Here is a 21,774-nt window from a genome sequence, read left to right as displayed (position 1 = left end):
AATTAAAACATCTGTTGTCAGAAGAGATGGTTGTCAACATACGTAAGACTAGGCAGTATGGTCGCAAGACTATAGACTGTCCTCTAAGGAAGAATTAAAAACAAAGATAGTTGTCAGATGGCACTTTGTTGTCATTTGTCACTGTCACAATTCTCAACCGTTGCCAAAACAAAAGGGCTTTGGATTTACAGTAAAATTTTTTTATGATATACATAAGAAATGAATCATAACCAGATGAATATGCACGTGCCTATGAACCCTGTGGTTGCGGCACCGAATGTAGGTATGCAAATGCCAGTACCAGGTCCCATTATGCAGCAGCAATCACCGCAACAAATGCAACCTGCTATGCCACAACAAACTCAACAGGACAAAATGGATAACATATCTAAAGTAAAGACCCTAATGGGATCATTACGAGAATCTATACCGGTAAGTACATCTAGGTTTTATACCTATAATGCTGACTACAACAACAGTAAAATAAATAAACAATCTGCTAAGTAATCATGTCATGAGCAACAAATGAACATTTGATCGGAAGAGTTAAAAGTATATTAATAGGACCATTAGTTAAATGTATGAATACTTATATCCGCTACAATTTAGTATTTTGTAACCGGATATTGGGGTCAAAAATGGGATTAATGGGTTTAGTTTTTATTTTCATTTATAACAAAACGATATCCAAGGTTAGAACAGACCGAATTTTTACAACATGGCGTAAAACCAGTCTAGTTTTAAAAGTCTAAAAACACTTAATGATAAATAAATATTACACAAAAAGGTGTGTTTTGTTGTCAAAATCAACTTTGTGTCTATTTTCACTAACGCTATAGATATTTAAGCTTAAAACTCTTCTTACATTTTTAAGTTAATTTTTTTTTTATTTTGGGAAAAAAGTATATCATTGAAAATCAAAGTGATGAATTTTTAAACATCTTACTAACGGCAGCCACTTGTGACCTCAAGACCTGGTTATAAGATTCTAAATATTAACCCGTATATCCTCTAATTTGACAATCTACTTATATCTAGTAATGCCCAACCAAAAAGTTAGGAGAGAACACCCATCTTGCTTTGGCAAATACAAAATATAATAGGATTTTGTCACTTTTCTAATTTTTTTAATCTTTTTCAGATGACACTTAAATCAGCTGCTCAAATACTACATCAAAATCACAACATTGATTCAAATTCACAGTAAGTATCTTTCATGTTATAAGTAAACAAAAATGTATAGAATCACAACATATCATATATTACAAAATAATAATTTACAAACATTGGTCATCTAAATCAGATCTGATTTTTTGTTGATTAGCTTAAAAATGAATAAAAGACATTCATATTTTTTTTATCTCTCTTATTATATTTAATAAGATGTACTGATATATATTCTTTTTTAAATACCTTAAAATAAATTGAAACCATATTTCTATACTCTAGAATAATGTAAAATAGCTAAACAACATTACATAATGTACCCTGTTTATCCATCACAAAATTATAATGTAAATTGACGCTCTCAAACAATTCCATAATGATAACACCCAACATTCTACAGCATCACAAGGCTTGTTCCCAACAGCAACCTCCTATTGATATCAATAAATTCACAACTGTTGACAATGAAAAAACAGATGCCAACTAATTTCCTTTATCATTATATGAACACATAGCAACTATTTTCACAACTACTTGTAGTATGAACTATGTATCTATGCGGTTATCATAGATAAAATGACTGGAACATGATTTGAGGTCACCCAGTTTAGTTTGTATGCACTTAAGGATTGACAAAGAACTTTAATTGTATTCATATTGCATTCTTGCATGTCCCTTTCACTGCTATCTGTGTATATCTTTAAAATTGATTAGAGCCATATTAATTAACCAATCTCACCTTTAAGTAAAATCTCAAGTAGATATTTAATGTATTGAACTAATTTATAAACTAAAGCAGTAATTTAAGATTGTGTTTTGCTGAGTTAGAGGTATTAAATAAACAAAACTGTGCTGTCAAAAGCCATCACATGTTGTGACTTAGAATATCATTTGATGATGTTAATATGGATTTATTAAACAGCAACTATCTTAAGATGCTGACCCTAATTAGACAGCTTCACAGCTGATATTGCACTTTAAAGTGAAATTATGATGCATCTATGAATATAGTCTTCACCAGATAGCATTATGTATAATGCTATCTGGTGAAGATTTACATATTATTAAAATCTATAGTGCCTTCATTTATTTTATAATTACAGAAAAGGTATTGACAACCCGGTGCCTAGATTTGACAAGAATTTAGAAGAGTTCTTCTCAATCTGTGATCAAATGGAATTACATTTGGTAAGTTAAAAAACATTAATTTACACTAATGTTATTATTTCTACCATAATAATATTAAGCAATTATAATTAAGTATATTATAGTCCAAAAGACTAGAACATTTTTTGATTATAGTATATTGAATGAAGTGTTTTGAGGGACACATAGCATTAAGAGAAAGAATTTACTGTCTATGGTAAAATCTAAAGGAATTTATGATAAATTGGATGAAAGGATGCTATAAAAAAATATATAATAAGAAAACAACAAAGATGTAACTTTAAGTAATAAGGTATATTATGACTTATCTTTCTTTATACATTTTATAAATTATGTACATCTTATAAATTCTAAAACAAAAGACATCATTGAAATCTGGTGTAAAATTCACAAGTTATAACCCATTGAAATTAGGTAGTAGGGGCGAGTGACAAAAAATTTAAAAGGGACGAAATACTTGCATTTGACGTCAGCGGGAATTACGATGCGTGCGAAAGAAAGTGATGGGACGATTTCCACACTCCACGCCCTCACCTACACGTAGCAATTTGAAATGAAATACTGCCTCATTTCATATCGAATTTTTATGCTGTTTTCACCGAAGGATTTCTTTTTTTTTCTAATTGCTGATACATATTAAAAAAAAATCATAATCAAACATAGTCAAATACCATATTTATGACAATGATATACATCATATTATGCATGTGATGTTGTGGTCGATGTGCACAGTCTGTTTATTGTACAAACACGTATGTAACGTTTGATAGGTGAGTGATATGTTCTGGAATTTTCTACCAGACTTGTATCAAAGCTAGAAATGAATAGCGCCAACATTGTAAACATTATTTGTGTATTTGAGTAAGCATCGTGTATCTAAGTGCAACAATTAACTTATTGACCCGGCAACTGTCGCTAATCACTATTACTGGGTCCTTATCAGCGATGCCTTTACGTGACTGCATATCAGTTGTCAACATCGCTGTTGAACATATTTCTTGCGTGGACGCATCACTCGTGATCTCGACTATGATTACTTAACGCAGATTAGTATCTCCAAGTCACATTTAATCTCTATTGCGCGTACGAATATGTTCTGTTTCAAGAATTGTCACAATATGCTTTATATACGGGACTTGATTAGGAACGGTAACATTAAGGCTTTTAGGCATTCGATAGGTATAATAAAACGCCTGCTTTCTATACTTCCCATTAAATATCCTTGGTTACAGGCTTATTTGCATTTGCGTTGCATTAGGTATGTAGTCAGGGGCCATATTCCATCTACAAAGGTGAAACTGTTTTCATGAATTCTAATCATAGAACAGTTTTGTTAGCAATATAGGTAAATAAGGGATTGTTTCGACTCTTACCTTTACGGCTATCAAAATTGTCCTTTGATTAGAATGCCCATAATTGATAAAAGACGGATATGCCTCCGTAGACGGAATAGGGCCCCCTGACTATATCTTTAATAACTTTATGAAATCCGAAGGATAGTAGAATATATTGAAATAGATAAAGGATTTAAGAAGCTTTTACGAACTAAGCTCATTGTGAGTTGTGACATGCTGCGCTACATTGTCTGTGCCTCAGCGAACACGTGGCCTGAGGATTTGATACGTAATTGTGGGATAATAATGTTATCGTATGATGCTATTTTGATACCCAGTTGAAGGTTAGTTCGCGCACAGATTTAGATTAATGGCCCTTGCAGATGCAACGATCTCAGTGCCTCATTCATGCGATAAATTATTTAGAATTAAGCTGTGTCGATCATAACATTGTTTCATTGAATGCAACTTAAGTATTTTTAGGTAGAATAGTGATATTGTCGTCTTATTTTGTAGCAGAAGTTTAGCAATTGCGTGTGGTCGCTATCACTTGATTATCATATCAATTCAGATCGTAGGTGCGTTGACGAGTTTTACTGATTGGGCATAACATCGAAGCCTCTTCATTGAATTATCAATAGCATGTTTCGACTATGGAACTTATTTAGCGCGATGTCCAAACACTCTCTTGGAATGTTACATAAGTTTCTATGTTACGTAATCCAATATAATATTTTTCATCGTAGAGGACGGCGATAACTTGCATCCAGCAAGCGCAGTCGGCAGCTCATTACCTGCCACTGTCTGTAATACCATCCAGGCTAGACTCGGGCCCAACGACACAGGTAATTTTGTTTATTCTTTCCCTATCATCCCCAAAAAAAATCAAGTAAATACTTACTTAGTTAAGTAGAAATTATTTCGTCGTATAATTATAGTTATGTTTAAGTATTTTATTTGGGATTAAGGAACGAATTTTGCTCGAAATTAAATTCCCCAGAATGCAATTGATCATAACAATGAAGTCAAATTGTTTTACAACATAATTATGTTTGTCCAAATATGAGCGTGCCGATTCCACATTGGAACGAAATAAGGACAGAAAGAAGATTTTCTGTATCCCCTATTGTTTTGTAAGACTCGGGCTCAGTTATCAGAAATGTCAGGTAGCCCTATTCCCTCTGTAGTGGCTAATCCGTCTTTGCAATTACCGGCGTTCTATTCGAAGTACAGCTTCGATAGCCGTAAGAGAATCAAAAAATCGCCTATTTACCAGTGGTGTAAGGTCTATATAACCCCATTCCTGCCGGCTTCTCTTTCTTAAGTAAAATATAATCATTTGAACGATTTGCAAATCGCATTTATACATATTAGTAGTACCTATATGTTGTGTCCAGTTCCCTTTCGGAAAACGTCAGCCTTCGCCACTGCTATTTACCTATACGGTCATCAAAGCTATCTTTCGATTAGGACGCCTATATTTGCGGAGATGGATATACGCCCATAGTCGGAATAGGACCCCCTGACATTAAACTGATACTGAAGAAAACAAATACTTTAAACGATTTGTATTTTTTGTTGTAGGAAACCAGCTACCCCCAATATTTGAAGACTGTAGGGCTTCAGATCTCGTACGCGAAGGACATCCACGACACACTGGTGGCGGCGGCTCAAAACATATCGCCCACCGAATGATAATTAATTATTACGATAATTAAGTTAAGTTTAAAATAATATAGAATTAATATAGAATTTTTATTTTAAATACTTTTCTTATCTTACGATGCGCTGGCGCAAGGTTCAGTAAGCATACAAAAAAACAAACGTTATTTTACGTTCTGTTTCTTGTGTCTTCCAGGTATTTTTTTCAAGAATATTTAATGTAGACAGGGAAAATGTCCGATTTCTATATAATATGTAGGGAGTATTGATTGAAAATTTTAGTTACTTACGATAAAGTTGATTCGAAATGGGTTTTAATTCTTTTTTATGCAAATTTGATTCAAGATGTAATTTACTTAATCTAAAAATATTCAAACGATACTTAAGTAGGTTTTTGCTTATTGTTTTGAATGACGAGACGAGCTTGCCGTTTGCCTGATGATAAGCGATATGACCGCCCATAAACAGTAGAAACACCATCCAACACCTTGAATTACAAAGTATTGTTTGGTATTCCACTGCGCTCGACATCCTGAGACGTGAGATGTTAAGTATCATTATGTCCAGTAGTATTTACATTGGCTACAATGTTCTTCAAAGTGGAACACAACAGTGACTACACATCGCTGCTTGGCGTTTCAATACAATATGTAGATGAGCATAGATTGAAAATTTTATTTTCTTACGATAAAGTCGATTCTGAAATAGGCTTTAATTTTTAAAACTTGAGCACTATGTTTATGTATTTTACGGAAATTTCATCCAAAATGTAGGTCACTTAAAATAATTTTAAAGTAATAATATAATAATAATATCAGCCTTGTATTATATACCGTCCCACTGCTGGCCACGGGTCTCTACTACTGAGAGGACTTAGGCCTTAGTCCACCACGCTGGCCTAGTGCGGATGGGAAGACTTCACACACCCTCAAATTTGATTTGGATTTTTAAGGATTTAATAATTAATAATAATTTGAAAGTATTTGATTTTAAATGTCTTTATTCATATAGATTATATACAGAAATAACTTAAATATAGAAAGCCTCGGATTGTTCTTGTTTACATGTTACTCTTGAACTTCAGGGATAAGTGCTAATTGGTGACATACGTTACGCAACCGATCTCGGAGCCACTTCGAAACAACTTAGGTACTTAAGTTAAGGGTAATGAAAACACATATACTTTTACAAAATAATATATTAGAATGTAAATTATCTGGATACATTAACGATGCAACTATATACTTTAACATAATTTATAAACAGATCTTTATAACTAGGAACATAATAATTAATAATACGACGTACATAGATTTATTTACACGACTAAACGTAATCATTTATAATCCATTAAATCGAGATCATTAGAATTCCACGCCTATTATCCTGCACATAATCAAAAATTATATTAAATCATTTAATAAAATTGTGCGAGAAATTAATGAAATAACCTATAACTATCATTTACAGAATATAGACGCGATAATAAGAACTATTCTATACCTATCACAATTAAATTCGAAATACTATCAGTCTTTAGGTATATCCGTAGGCACCAGGAACATGTGGATTGAATTTGAAACCATGATGGCGTACCTGTAACAAGCAAAATTTTGTTTATTAAAAATTCATAGCAAATCAAAAGCCAATTTTAGAACAAAACATCCATGGTCGAAATTAGCATAGTATAGTTGGGTTTTCCGAGCGCGCCCGGATAGCTTTTCGCCTGGTTCTTTGTGGCAGCAAATTCATTGAGTCGCCTTGGGTGATTGAAAACTGTACACTACTGATGGTTGAAAAAGAGGATCATGGATCGCCTCACAGTGATGGACGGATTTCGGACGGGCGGTTTCTTACGGACTTATTGTCTTACGGTAGACTAAGGCCATTCCCTCGTGCGTCCAACAGCGCCACCGCAGGTTATCTCCTTATCTTAGTTTATTCTCTTCCCGATAGACTTCAGAGGTCTGAGTGTAGTCACGACTTGCGTTAGCTAATATTTTAGGACATTAGAGAAATGAGGTAAAGACATAGAGAACAGTTAAAGTTAGATATATTCTGGTAAGTTTACTGGTGAATCCTGCATATCTGGGGTCTCTCATCGCCATTTTTAATAAACGTTCCCAATCGTTTTTTTCGAGCCTTCTTATAAATGGTCCAATCAGAACAAAGCTTTTTTTGACATGCATACAAATTAGTTATTTTGATTTGTTTATTCTCAGTATCGGTTTGAAGATTGAGATTGGGATTGGGATCGTTTATTAAAAAGGTTGTTAGTCAGTAAGTACAGAATCTAAAAATCAATAATATATTTTGCCAAAATATCGCATGTACCTGCTAACGCCACAAAACAGGTTCTTGATTCATATATCGTTACATTTAAAAGCGAAACGTTTCAATTATGTACCTGAACAGGGTCCCACAGTAAACTCATTCATAAGAACTGCTAGAATGCAATAAAAAGTATTCTTGTTCGCAGCTAGGGAGCGACAAAAACACACAATGACCATCATGGGAACAGGTAGGTCCGTTTCGAATAAACGGCTCGTAAATTATGGGCACAGATTTAAGCTAGATTTTTTTATGAATTCGTATTTTCATCTTTATTAGTTTTTTATTGTAGTTTGTCTGGAATAGAATTAGGATCTTTTGTTTGCTGCTAAGATAGGTTTATCACAACATACAGAAAACCAATTGCCTAGGTTATGAATTATGGGTTTTTAATATTTTTCTTACAATATTACAAAATCTGGGGAAATTTCCTATATGAGAGAGACTTTCCAGAAGTAAAGTACGCATTAAGTAAGTGCCTACTTAATAGTTGATAACTACGAGTTATGAGTTGGTTTAATAAATCGTACCAATTAAAAGTCCCGATGATAAATACCAGAACCCTCGAAGACGATCGAGTGAAGAAGTGTAAATAATAATAAGGAAGAAATCTCCCTCCTTTCATACCTTCTTTCATTATGATACGTGTTTCGACATAAATATAGACAAAATATTAACTTAGTGTTTATATAGAACAAGAATATTATTAGTCAATCCCCGGGGGGTAAATGTAGGAAATACTAGAAAGCATATAAATTAATTTTATCAAGTACAGTCCTCTGGGTGTTTGCGCCTAGTTGACCCGCGATAAACTTTGATGACATAAATAATTGTGCCTTACATGCCTTGCGCATGGAATAATACAGGTTGTTATGTCCTCGAATAACAAAGGTTGATAAACAATATATATGAAGTGTTTTACCTAAGTATAGAGAAAGTACAAGGTCGATATGTGTTCAACAAAACATAGATAGATAGCAGCTATTAAAAGGCATTGTTCTCCCTTCATGTTTTTGAAATATTTGAAAGGTTAGAAAGTTATTCGAGGCAGTTTTTTTATTTGGCAATGTCCGAAAAGTGATTTGGTTCTAATCGTCAAATATTGTTAAAAACTTCCAAAGAGGGTAAATAAAAACCAACAACAATCCAAAAAATAATTGACCCTTATATACGGGAATAAGTTTTTTTTAAACGCTTGCAATATCTACTTATAAACTCTATTTTTTTTTTGTAGTCGATGCCTAATTTTTCTTGAACATTGTTTTCGTATACATGTTTGTTTCTTAGTTTGTAATTTAAAATGTTCTTAAGACTCTGAATAAAAGCATTTGAAAAACTAATGGATATAGCATGGATAATACTTGGAAAAATTTGCAAACTAAGTATTAAAGCCAGCCGCCCATGACGTTCAACAATGTTTCATCAAGATCTGTTATCGCTGTTAGCAACAGCCGATAGTTGCCGGTCATTCACCCTGAACTGATACATAATATACACCATTACATAAAAAGTAATTCGATATAGGTAACGGCAAATCAATCTTTGCAGCCCGATATTATAATTATCGTCGTCCGCCTGTCTGGTTTAAAAATACGCGGACACAGTTACACATTTTATTATTTTTATTGATACAGGCCATGGAAACAACCGTGGCCTGGTCAGATACGAGAAATTCTGCAAAAACATGTACCAATAACTGTGCTATAATTAGTTTAGTTGACTGCAATGGAACATTCTTCTGCGCCTTAATACTATTTGTGTTGACGCGCAGAAAAATTGATACCCATACATACTAAAGTAAATAAGTCAAGAGGAAATTATTCGGAAATAGGAAATTGATTTTTATTACAGTCAATTAACTCGAATATTAATATTTGTTGAATCTACACTTTCTCGCCGAACACTTTTTGTGATAAAGATGAACGAAGCCAAATATGAATAAAACGAATTCTATCTCTGATACATAATCATAAAATTAACAAATTATTTTCTAAGCAACATATCAGATTAGACTTTTTTGGTGTTTCATTCACCTTTTATTTACCTATCATCGTTAGGTTTTGTGTTGAAAAAGGTAATTTTCTTTCAAGATTTAGATGTTCATATCGTATTACATAGACTGTATTATACTCGTAACTAACAAGCCGAGGGTTTGATGCGCTTTTATCGGAACGGAACTCTAGCACCGAATTCTTATCACTTGTGATTATGAAACATCCCCATTTCCGATATAGACGTATGCTAAATAAGTAAACAGGTCGTACTTTGTTGCTAGCGTGGAGACTTCACTAGTTGCTATCAATAAACACATAACAACCGATGGATTAATCTCAATAATATGTTTAATTAGTTTCGTGCATATACATGTCTTTCTTTATATACCACCCCAAATTGATTAGTAGAGAATGCCTTTGCCTAAGTCCGCCTTTCCATCCCTATACCTAAGTTACCTGTAAACTTGTAACTTGTAACTGTTCTGGCTGGTTTATTTCTTGATCGATCGGAAGGTAACGATTGGGATCATTTTGATAGCCAGTCATAGCAAACATTATCTATTTACAAATTGAATACGGTCATTATATTTTGAGTTTTATGTATTATTAAGTTTTCAATGTGTTATGAAGAATTTAGGTATCTGTTGAAAATACCTCGTCTATATGATTTACGGCATTGCTTTTCAAACTGGATGTTGCAGCCCCAAAGGGAGCCGTGCCAGTAAGTAAATGATGGCGTTCATGTAGATTTTGTCAATCAATCTCTATCCATCGGGAACAGTATTTTTTTCTGGATTAAAGATACCGTATATACTTCTGTACCCCTGACAACGTATAAGCATAATTTCATGATCACTAGTTTGAGTAGTAAAGGCGTGAAAGCGTTACAAATAAATAACCTCATTTTTCTAATATTATTTAGGACACTTGGTGAGCTACTTGGTTCCAAACTTCCTTGTATATTAGACTACAGTGTGGCGTAACAAAATGTATTTTGGGAATTCCAGATCTACCGTTTCTGAACTTGATGATAACTTAAATCTGAGGTTTATGCAACTTTTATTCCGGAAACTGAATTTTATCATTTATGTGGACGTAGTTGAAGCAGTTGTTGATTGTATGATAAAAATGTTCGTTGTTTTTACGTCAATAAAGTTAATTATCAGAGTATTACCCTAAGAAAATATGCAGTAATGAATATTATGTTCATTGCGTTAATTTATTGCAGTTTTATCATTAAACGCATAATTATAAAGTACGTCCACTGTAGTGATGTTTTTCTTACCCATATTATCTTACAGAGGCAACTTTGTTGCAATATTAGGTAAGCACATTATCAGATCTAATATACTGGCCTCATGACATGAAGTGGCTAAATTAATATAATAGATGTACGAAAGCTCACTATTACATAATTATTATATATAATTGAATCTAAACGCAATAGTTAGAGTGAGGCCGACAAACAAGACGTTTATAATAATTCTTGTTTTATGGTACAAATCTAATCGCATCCAAAACATTTGTTTATTAGAATTCAATATTACTATATCTGTTTGCATTTAGTATTAGTAAAACTTTATTGTACACTGGTATGGTTCTACTATGCCTTAAACAGGTAGGTAATATTCTATGATCGAAAAAAATCATAAAAATGGCTTACATTAAGGCGTTCATCCGAAGACTTGTTGCGCTGCATACGTGATGTGAAGGTACCCGTCTTCGGCCCGGAACTGTTCGTACGCCTGCGCCATTGTCATACTGTTACTCGCCAATACTTTGTCATTCACTAACAGGTACAAAGCCTGCGAACCAAAACCTTCTATTATTCACTGCTATAATAAAATCCACCTTTTGTTAGGTAACAATACCGGTCGTGGTACCTGACAAATTTTGTTATTCAAAACAGACGAGGAGTAATATTGCGATTAGTGTATCCAAAACCTGTTTCGCAAAATTTGTTTATATCAGGTAGACGGTTATCAAATTAACGAAAACATGCCCCAAAAGACAGCGTTACCGGCCTTACTACCAAGCTATTTATTAGAATTTTCAATATAATATTGTTTACTTATGTATTTAAGAATTAGCTGCTCATTGACAGGAATACTTCTTTAATGATAAATGAAACGTACCTGGGATTCGCGCAATTTCATTTTTGCTCTGATGATGTAAAGAAACTGGGACATCGTTAGTTCTTGTGGCACGAGGAATTTCGTTCTTCCTAAAGCTGGCACCTCGCGCTCCCTCACATATCTTTGAACGTATAACTACAACAAACAAATATTTGTTAATCACTTTCACACAAAAATATGGTAATGTAAGTATGCTCATGCCACTCACCGGTACTTTATTTGGGAATCTGTGTCTAATGGCTTCAACTTCTTGATTTGGTTTCGCTTTCATTTCTGAAATAATACACAATTCTATAATATTTGTTTATAACACGCGTATTTTACGCAAAATAGACGTCGAAAGTATATCCAATGTAAAAATAAAATGATTCCAGTTTTTATCTTGTAAATTGATCTATCAATATTTAAAGAACGCAACGTATCCACCAATCAATGCTTACCAATATCCATAATATTTAATTTACATAATTAAATTAAGGCTGTTTATACTTTAACCCGTGAGGTAGCTGAATGTTTGCCGGCAAACATTGACAGCTACGCGTGTGACGGAAAAATAACCTTATTATGTAGTATATATGTAGTATATAAGGTTATAATCCCGTGACACACGCAAATGTCATGTAGCTGTCTTGGCTCGCCGGCGATTCACGAGAGACCAAGAGTTAATTAATCACTTTCCCCAAGTCCGATTAAACTTTGCAGACTGATAAATTTCCTATCAAATATTGTTACTGTTTACATATTATCTATTGTTACAGTAGGTGAACTGATTAGATATAAAATGCATATCTATATTACCTTATTTTTATTAATGTCAATATTTAATAACTATCAGATGTCCTTTCAAACTTAAAACGAAATGGAACAATTATAAAAGGTACCCAATCTTACCATCTTTATACCCGAATACTTCTTGCGAGGCGTAAGTTATATATAGGAATCCATCTTCGTCACCATAATGTTCGTATGCTTGCGCCATTGTGAGACTCATGCTCAGCATCGATCTATTGTTGATTATTAAATACAGCGCCTGGGACACAAAAATAAATGTCCATTCAAATACAAACGAGCATATTTGAATAATGGAAAACGTACCTAATTAAATTGATTTAATTTTCTTTTGTTTAATTTTGCAGTTGAATGACGAGAAGAGTACTTAAACCCTGATGGTAAGCGATACGGCCACTCATATACAGTGGCAACACAATGCAGAACTTTGAATTATAAATTACTGCGTGACATTCCATTGCGCTAGTCACCCTGAGACACAAGACTTGAATTGAACTTCTTAATTATAAGCCGAAATTTTATCGTGATAAAGGTCCTTCGAACCGGATCACGTCTTAGAAAGCTTGGGCAGACAAATCGGCGCTCTATTTAGCAGTGCATTAACCAATAAACAGCAACAAAATCACTGTTCCATTATCATTCAATTAGCATTAATTATTATAAATGCTTATTGTTTTGTTATGCAATAATATTACAGATAAAACTATAGTTTAACACTTATTCATATGTTGCACTTACTTGATTCGGCTTGATTCTTATTCTGTTTCTTATGATGACTAAAAACTGCGACATTGTGATGTCTTCGGGAACTAAGAATTTTGATTTATCCAACGTTGGTAAATTTCTTTCTTTGTGATATCTCTCAACTATTAACTGTGAACAATGTAATGCATCTAATCAATAATAGTTTACTTATTAACTTGTAATTAGTGTACTAATTAAATATAAGTAATAAGATATCTGACTTACTGGTATTTTTGTGGGAAACTTGCTCTTAATCGCCATTACTTCTTCTTTTCTGCAAACTACAATAAAATAAAATATTAAAAATATTATTGAAACAAACTAAAGATTTTTTTAAATATCCCCTCCATCGATTTACATACTAATTCAGATATTTTAAGCAGTTTCAAGGAGTAGGAACATTTTATTATCGAATACTACTAGGAATACGTACGGTTTATATTAATTTTGTCCATCGTTAAAGTATTTCAGACATGACAAACTACTACCTGCGTCGACCTGTCGGTTGGAGCAATACCTTTGTCAATTTTTTACTAAAAGATTATAAACGTAGTCTTTACATTAGAGAAACTAAACATTTTCTGTACGTATTCATTTGTGAAGGTTTAAATTATTTTAAAGTTTAAACATTCCTCTAGCACAACTCTAGAGCCACAATGAAGTTAACTGTGGAGTATCAATATATACACTGTTAAATTTATTTTTATTTATAATACTATGCCCATTGGTGTAAGCAACGTAACGATTTCTATAAGTGTAGTCTCATATTATTCTAAGCACGGGCCCATTTGACGTGACAGACCCTTCATCAAACAGGTTTCTGTTTCGTTGAATACCCGGCGAACGGAGCCCAACCTTATGCGTGTGATAAGTCACGTATTACCAATCGACGTTATTTACAAATTAAATTACAATTAACGCAAATTTGACGTTGATAAAGCGCATACTAGTCGGTAAACACAAATTCTGGGGTTCATTAAACTTTATTTGCGTGTATTCGTAGATTTGTTGCTATTTTACACGCAGTAGGTAAGTACCTACGCTGGTTGAACTTATGCACACATTTGCTGTCAACAACATATCAGTGTTTGTTGTTTGATGACGCCGAAACTGTAGTCCAATATGAATTAATGATATTGTTTGAACTAGTGCGTATTTATACCCCGAATAGCATTTTCGTAGCAAATCGTACCTAATTTTTTTCCTATCGGACAAAATTTGTTACCATCTAGGTACGTAGGAAAATAAATCCTAGGATAATTTGTTATTGCTAACCCATTTTAAATACTTACTCAAAATGTATACAAACAATTCAATTTTACGGACCTACTTCATATTTTTATATGATGGAAATTCATTAGGGACCTAGGCAAGTATTTAACTTACTATGTTCTTAAAAAATTCTCTGAACATAGTGAGCTCGGAAAATATACTTAAGTAATTTAATATTTTTATGGAAGATGTTAATTGATCTTTATAACAGAATTTTTACTAATTTTTTTTCAACATGGATTTTTTATATTGAATCCGTATATTATTTACGTACCTACCTACATAATATATCTAATAGCTAATAATGTGTCTGTTTGTTGTTTCTAAACAATTAGGGTTAATGACCTTAAGTGTCGCTTTAATACCATTGTTATGAAAAGAATTCGTCAAAAAATTAAAGAGAGGTACTTCTAAAGCAATGTCAAGTGCATTTATAGTCTTCAACACAAATTCTTTAAATGACAACGTGCTCAAGCTAAAATTCAATCGTAAAATTATCCTTAGGTATTTAACCACTTTGATTTCTTCTAGCGGACGAAGGAGCGATACACAGTAATACTTAGTAATGAGCGACTAAGTACACAGTTTTCTTAACATTTTGGGAAGCTTAATATATTTAGAATAGGAAGGTACGTACTACTTCATTTTGTCCCCTAACAGGGATAAAACCATATTAACTCATCAATAATCCTGTAAACGTTAGAAGATTCCAGATTCAATTATCTACTTAAAACCGGTTTCATAACCAGGTTACAGCTTTGTTTTCTAATATACTATGTAATCCGCCCTAAAACCGCTGCGTTCAATGCGTCCACTACCGTTAAGACGCATTGTGAACTACTCGGAACTTTCTAGAAAATATTTTAAAATTAATGTAGTTTTAAATTTATGTACATAAATCATCATCTACGACAGAGCAATAGGCCAACAAAAGGCTGTCACATTAGTATGATGGTGATAGATGGTGCGGTTTTCGGATAAGTTACAATAGACTTATGGTATTTTCCAGAAGGGTCAAGGATCTCTAGATTTACAAAGACTATAATAATTTATGACATAATAATTTTAATATAAATCGAAGAAATTAAAATAAATATTCCCTAAAAGTAAAACCTTATAAATAAAATGTAAAGGTAGACTTACCAAATGATTTTTTCGATTTAAAACACTGTTTAACATTGTGATTCACATCGTGTTTAATTAAGGTTGTGATAAAGTTCAACTCCATTTTGAAAAAATGCCGGGCACATAAAAATAAATCGCGTTTGCCGGCGAGAGCACGCACGTTCCGCTCGCAGTCCAAGTCCCGACTACTGCAGAGCAAACAACAGCGGGTAGTTTTATCATTCGCTCAGGGGTCGACACTTGTAAACAACATCCGATAATCAATTCCCTTTTATTTTCTGTACTTGTACATACCAATTAGTAATGTAATTTGCTACAAAGTTGGAGGCGGGATGCACAGTTTAAGAGGGCATTTAAGATAGTCTTCTGGAGAAACGTGGGGCGATTTCATATGACATGGTTATGGTAGGTCGAGCTACCAGTATTTGCGTACGATGGTTAATATAATTTCATATACAATTATTTATTTATAACATCGCCATTACAGCTTTATTACGGCAGAGGTTCTGCTTTCATGGTAAAGTCCGTATGACTAACGCTACGTCTACCTTTATCCAACCTTCGTTTGGGATAACCGACTTTCGGGTTGTAGACGGATAAAGATAGGAGCACGCGACTAAGTCCTTCTCCTTTTTAACTGGGTCATAACGAAGAAGGACACTCATGACCACGCTGTCAAGATTTTCTCCATATAATCTTAATTAAAAGTTGTTAGTCTTCTTGACGACGTTCGCGGGTCGCTAACTAGATCGTAAAGAACCATAGATGGATGGGTAAAAATAATGAAAATCGTATAAGTGATGGAAATATCTAGAACTGCTGAACGTTACACCACTTATACCCACCTACTTATGTATTGACGCTAATTGAAAAAAATATAGCTAGCAATGGCAGTGTCCATATACTTAACCCGATTTCTGCCGGCTTCCATTTCATAGTTTATGAAAAATCTAATTATCATTAGACGGTTTTGCAGACCGCATTTGTGAACATTATTAGTACTTATATTCTGTATCGGGTTCCTTTTTGGAAAATTTCACGCTTCCCCACTGATAACTAGCGAATTCACTAGTAAGTTCTAGAAACGTGGGTAAACATAATATCTACCCATATGAGTACCTACCAGTTTGGTTCGATATTATTTTTACATCTGTGAATTGCGTTTGATGAATTTGGTTTAATTCTGCAATTTGCCGTGTAATCCCTCATAATTGGAATCGTAGAATTAAAAAAATCCCTGAAAAATAAAAGTTTTTCATTTCTTTAACAGAGTCATCAACATAATTTACTAAATACTCCTTAGGTATAGGGTACTTTATATAAGTATATATTATCCACATTGCTATTATTAGTCTCGTAGGCACTGTAAAAGTGTATTTAATAATAAGACAAATAAAGGTTTCTGTGTTCTGCGTAATCCCTTATACCGGAATTAGGTATGTACATTAAAAAAGGATCGCTTCAGGTAATTTGTGATTAAATTATTCTAAAAATATCACCCCCTTTGATTTATCTGCAACTTATATGCATTGTGGACTGTGCTCAATGGCCATTCCGGAAGGCAATATTTGTTTTTTGTATTATTATTATATTTATTTTTTTAATAGGTAAGTATAAAAAGGCAATTGGTCGTATAACAAAGCTAAGTAAATAATTTCTGCAGCATATTTTGAAATGTTGCGCCGAACTAAAAATGGCGTGGCTTGATGTAGTATAGAGCAACCTAACGGCAGGAGAATGATGACACTAGGAAGAAAATCTTGATTTGGATGAAATTTGACCCACTGATGGAACGTGTCTTGCAATAAGCTATTTTTATCTCAGGAATTTGCTTCCGTGGGTTATACTTATTTGAATTTTATATCTGATTTTTATTTAAATGGTGCTAGCGTCGAATAGAACGCGCTATAGATTGCTATAACAGGGATTTACTGATTTTAGTAGCGGAAAAAGCTTTTAACGTGGGCGAAGCCGCAAACAACACCTACTTAGTTGCAAATACAGCATTTCCATGTATAATGGATTGATAAGGTTAGGCAAAAAAAATTATCAGGCTCAAAATTACTTATATCTTTTTCTTTTGGATTTTGTGACTTATGCTAACACACATTTTAATTTGTTTCATTCTAGAAGTTAATTAATCTGTATGTGTTACATATCGTCCCGGCCTTACATAGCTACTAATAATAATGAATTAAATTATTATCGTTATTTGTCACACGGTCGCTCATGCGGTAAGTGTACTTATGCCCAAGCGTAAATATAGGAATGTTTTGTTATTTACATCTAAACCGATGACGATGAATCATGATAATACTTGTACATTATTGTTATCTCAAATGGGGTGTGTCTAATTGGTGTCCACACGATAACAGACTGATCAGCTCGATTAAAGCAAAATTACTAATTAAATCCTTACTGGATTTTATTGCTTATGGTTAGTAAAATGTTTCAAGACAGAGTAATCAATTATTTAATTATTAATTTTTTACACCAAAATACTAATTTACATACTTGTGCTGAATTAATGGGACTAATTATAAGAATTTCACTTCCTCGGTAAACAATAAATTAAAGTAAGTACAAAATATGTTATCAAGCCCTCACATCTTCAAATAAACGGCTACGGCATACTGAAGTTCCCCCCAATGAGGCACTCTTTAGAACAGACAGGAAATAAAGGGGCAAAATATATAGGTACTTTCATCCTCCTATTGTATTAAACCTGTGTGAAGCGCGTTTTTTTGCGTTTGTATCGATACAAACGCATGCAATCTGCTAAAACGCGTCGATGGCGCGCTCATAAAAAACGTGCGTCGTCAGCACAATCAAAAAATATCGCGTGTAAATGCTCTTATTCTACACTCCACTGACAGAAACATGAAGATACCCCAACCATAAACTAAGTAGACATACCGTTTTGTCTTTCTGAATAGGCAAAAAATATTTGTAAGCCTTATGTGTACGTTCTTCAATCGATACCTGGTGATGTCTATTTACTCGAAATTTAAGCTCTCTGTATCTAGGTATAATAATATCATAAAGTATTAAATATGACGGATGATTGCAGGAAATAAATCGTAGATAAGTATCATCCTTATTTAAAAGCGAGTAGCCAACCAATGACCACGTGGAACTTATACTTACTTAGTAGAAAGTCATTATTAACCATCACATAAGTCGATCAATCAAAAAAACAATTTAGTCGAATTGGGAACCTCCTCCTTTTTTGAAGTTGGCTAATAAATGGAACTTGCATTGCTAAATGAAAATAGCCTTTGAAAATCTCATTGACTAGGAATAATAAATAGTTAGGCACCTAATAATTGTGGAGATAAAGATTTTTATGTTAAGGCAGTGATAGGTCAGTTTATCTAACTGACACAGGTTTATCATACGTATTTGTTAACGTTTAAATTTGTTTCTGTCTCATTGTCATAGTTTTATTGCGGTTATACTGACGTACTAAGATTCAATCCCCGGAACCCATAAAATGATATTAGGTTCTTCTGCTCAGTTGATCCTGAGCCGAAGTAAATGGTAAGTAATTGGCTCGCCCCTTATTACATAGGATCTTAGATACTTAATTAAAGTTCGGAAAATGATGTGATTATGATATTTAACACTCCTACCTACCCCTGGAAAAGGAAAAAATGCGGGAGAACTTCCACTACCTCCTAGATTGGTCTAGTAGGTAGGTACTTATTATGCTGTAGGTAGACATACATAATTTTCCGGCCAAAAATTTGTCTAGAGCCCATTGTATATCTGAGGCAAAATCAACCTTTTAAGATAATTTTCGTCTCTCATGATACTATTATTCTAATTTTAGTAGATATAAAGAGTGTAAGATATTAGCAAGTTATTTCAATGATGAAGTAAATTTAAAAATGGAATCATTCCGAAAATTTCTCGTTTCATAAAATGGCTTCAACTAAAGAGCATTTATTACTTCGACTAAGTAAGTATATCGCTAAGAAACTATTTTCCTGTGATGCTGATTGCTGCGAACAGGGACAAATAAGTATAGATGCTGTTAACAAAGAATACTTATAGTAAGTACTCTTCTTATACCGCATACGAACTCAGATGAAGGAAAGTCAGGAACCTACATGCTCTTTAGTTTCTAACGATAGCTGTCAATCTTCTGTCTAAACTCTGACCTCTGACGTTAGTACTGTCACATTAGATATTTTGTAATTCCAGATTACGTAGAAAATGGTTTATGTATTTTAGTCAAATGTGGAATCATAATAATTTTTACCACACCCGTAATTAAGATAACGTTGTAGCGATTACTTGATAATATTAATACATACTTAAATTTTCAGATAAATTAAATTTTGTACGCTTAACATTTTTATCTGACACTTGACAGCTAGGCATCTAACATAATCAATTGGTACATAGTTAAATGGAACGTTGCGTTCTGCGCGGAAGAAATTATTGACTTTTTAGAAATAAAATAACTTTAAAATACATGCTAATTAAACTCCGACTAAACCTCGTAATATACCATGCTACAATATCTATAAAATCTCTTGCCGCTATTTATATAATTTCGCATAATACCACCGAATAAATTGGCTTTAGAATCGATAACCCAGTTTTGTAAAACTACGAAAATTGTGAATGTGCTAGTATGTCGTGTTAAGATAATATATTACAATCTAGAGGAGGCGGATATTGCGACGATTCATAATGTTGTTCACCCCTATCTATATCGCGATGACTTTCATTAAGACTTGGCGCATCCGTTCGTTTAGGGCTCGGCTACTGGAGTTCCTGAGCGGCAATACGAGTGTCGCATTCTGTAAAGTTCCTGAAAATGCAGCCGGTAAATATAAACTTATACTATCATTATCCTATCAACTGCATCAGCAGTAGATGTAATTTACTAACTTGTTCTTTAATATAAAATTTTATACTAAATGTTTATTGGTTTCTGCATGCTGCAATTAATTTAGTAATAAATGGTTTTTGTTTAGTATTTTTAATATTATTGATCATGATAGTTAAGTTTCACTAATTGACAATATCAAGTTAACCTGTATGAATAACATTTTTTATCTTAATTATTATTATTTAAACTACTAAAGGTCACCTTTAAGTTAATATTATTTAAAAAAAAACATTAAGGCACAGTTACATAACTGTAGTTGCATATTTATAATTTTTTAATTCATTCAGTAATTCAAACCCCTGTACCATCTAAAAAAATAATATAGAATGGTGATCAAATAATTTGTAACAGGTGTTACGAACAGCCATTGCAATGAAATGTAACTTCAAAATAATCAAACTCATAATAATTGAACGCAAAAATGTGTAATAATAATCTAAACCTGTAAAACATTTACATTTATCATGATCTCCATCTCAAAAATTAAAAAAAAACAATAATTTTTTGTACCCCTTACAATGAGATATATTATTTAAATTTGATAGTTATTTAACCCTAATGGTTTTCTCCCGACCTCACTGTGAAATTGTCATGTTATTATGAGAAAAGTGTAATACACGCAAACATAAACAAATTTTTCAGAAACACCAACACTTAGTTCCAAGCTATGTACAAATCCCAAAAATGCATATCTCTGCAATCTGTTTGACTATACTAACACTACAAGGATATGCAGCATGAAACCCACACAGTGCATTGACGTTAGTGACTGGGTTACTTGTTCCGGTGGCCTTCCATTAGGTTCTGGAGATCAATCCCCAGTCACTGATCTGGATGTGGACATACTGTTTGAGTGTGAGATGGAACCGCATGACTCCAGCAATCACGATATTGCAAATGTAAGATATTTCATAAAATACCTACATTATAATAAAATATCATGTTGCTATAACTACAAAATAATAAAATTTTTGATCTACTTATCATGGAGATGTGGCTTATTAAAAAAAAAATCAAATAAAAGTGATATATTAATAATTTATTGTCATATTATAATAATAGTCTCATGTAAAACAAATCACTTACACATTCTTATATCATGGTATTGGATAAACCCCGTACTGAATTTTCAGCTGGAGTCTATCGGTCAT

General features: G+C 33.1%; 3 protein-coding genes across 3 annotated transcripts in view; 2 read left to right on the top strand and 1 right to left on the bottom strand.

Annotated features, from left to right (window-relative positions):
• Positions 1-111: 111 nt before the first annotated feature.
• Positions 112-5,433, top strand: LOC115448245 (mediator of RNA polymerase II transcription subunit 29). Its single transcript, XM_030175618.2, has 5 exons — positions 112-432; positions 1,142-1,203; positions 2,271-2,355; positions 4,415-4,513; positions 5,253-5,433. Exons 1-5 carry the CDS (start codon positions 220-222, stop codon positions 5,361-5,363), a joined length of 570 nt encoding a protein of 189 aa, XP_030031478.1. The 5' UTR covers positions 112-219; the 3' UTR covers positions 5,364-5,433.
• A 1,077-nt stretch (positions 5,434-6,510) lies between these two features.
• On the bottom strand, positions 6,511-15,972 carry LOC115448240 (microtubule-associated proteins 1A/1B light chain 3C). Its single transcript, XM_030175612.2, has 8 exons — positions 15,739-15,972; positions 13,549-13,604; positions 13,318-13,452; positions 12,682-12,820; positions 11,999-12,063; positions 11,791-11,925; positions 11,319-11,460; positions 6,511-6,926 (listed from the first exon to the last, which is right to left on the bottom strand). Exons 1-7 carry the CDS (start codon positions 15,821-15,823, stop codon positions 11,329-11,331), a joined length of 747 nt encoding a protein of 248 aa, XP_030031472.1. The 5' UTR covers positions 15,824-15,972; the 3' UTR covers positions 6,511-6,926; positions 11,319-11,328.
• A 4,098-nt stretch (positions 15,973-20,070) lies between these two features.
• Positions 20,071-21,774, top strand: part of LOC115448234 (biotin--protein ligase) — a gene marked incomplete in the record, with an annotated part of 9,712 nt that continues 8,008 nt past the window's right edge. Inside the window, 3 exon segments of the mRNA XM_037446523.1 lie at positions 20,071-20,557; positions 21,266-21,522; positions 21,757-21,767. Coding sequence (XP_037302420.1) covers positions 20,422-20,557; positions 21,266-21,522; positions 21,757-21,767 — 404 coding nt within the window.

Source organism: Manduca sexta, chromosome 6, assembly GCF_014839805.1.
Source record: "Manduca sexta isolate Smith_Timp_Sample1 chromosome 6, JHU_Msex_v1.0, whole genome shotgun sequence".
In the NCBI taxonomy this organism is placed as follows: domain Eukaryota; kingdom Metazoa; phylum Arthropoda; class Insecta; order Lepidoptera; family Sphingidae; genus Manduca; species Manduca sexta.
Note: the sequence above shows the minus strand (reverse complement) of the source record. Positions and strands in the feature narration are given on the sequence as shown.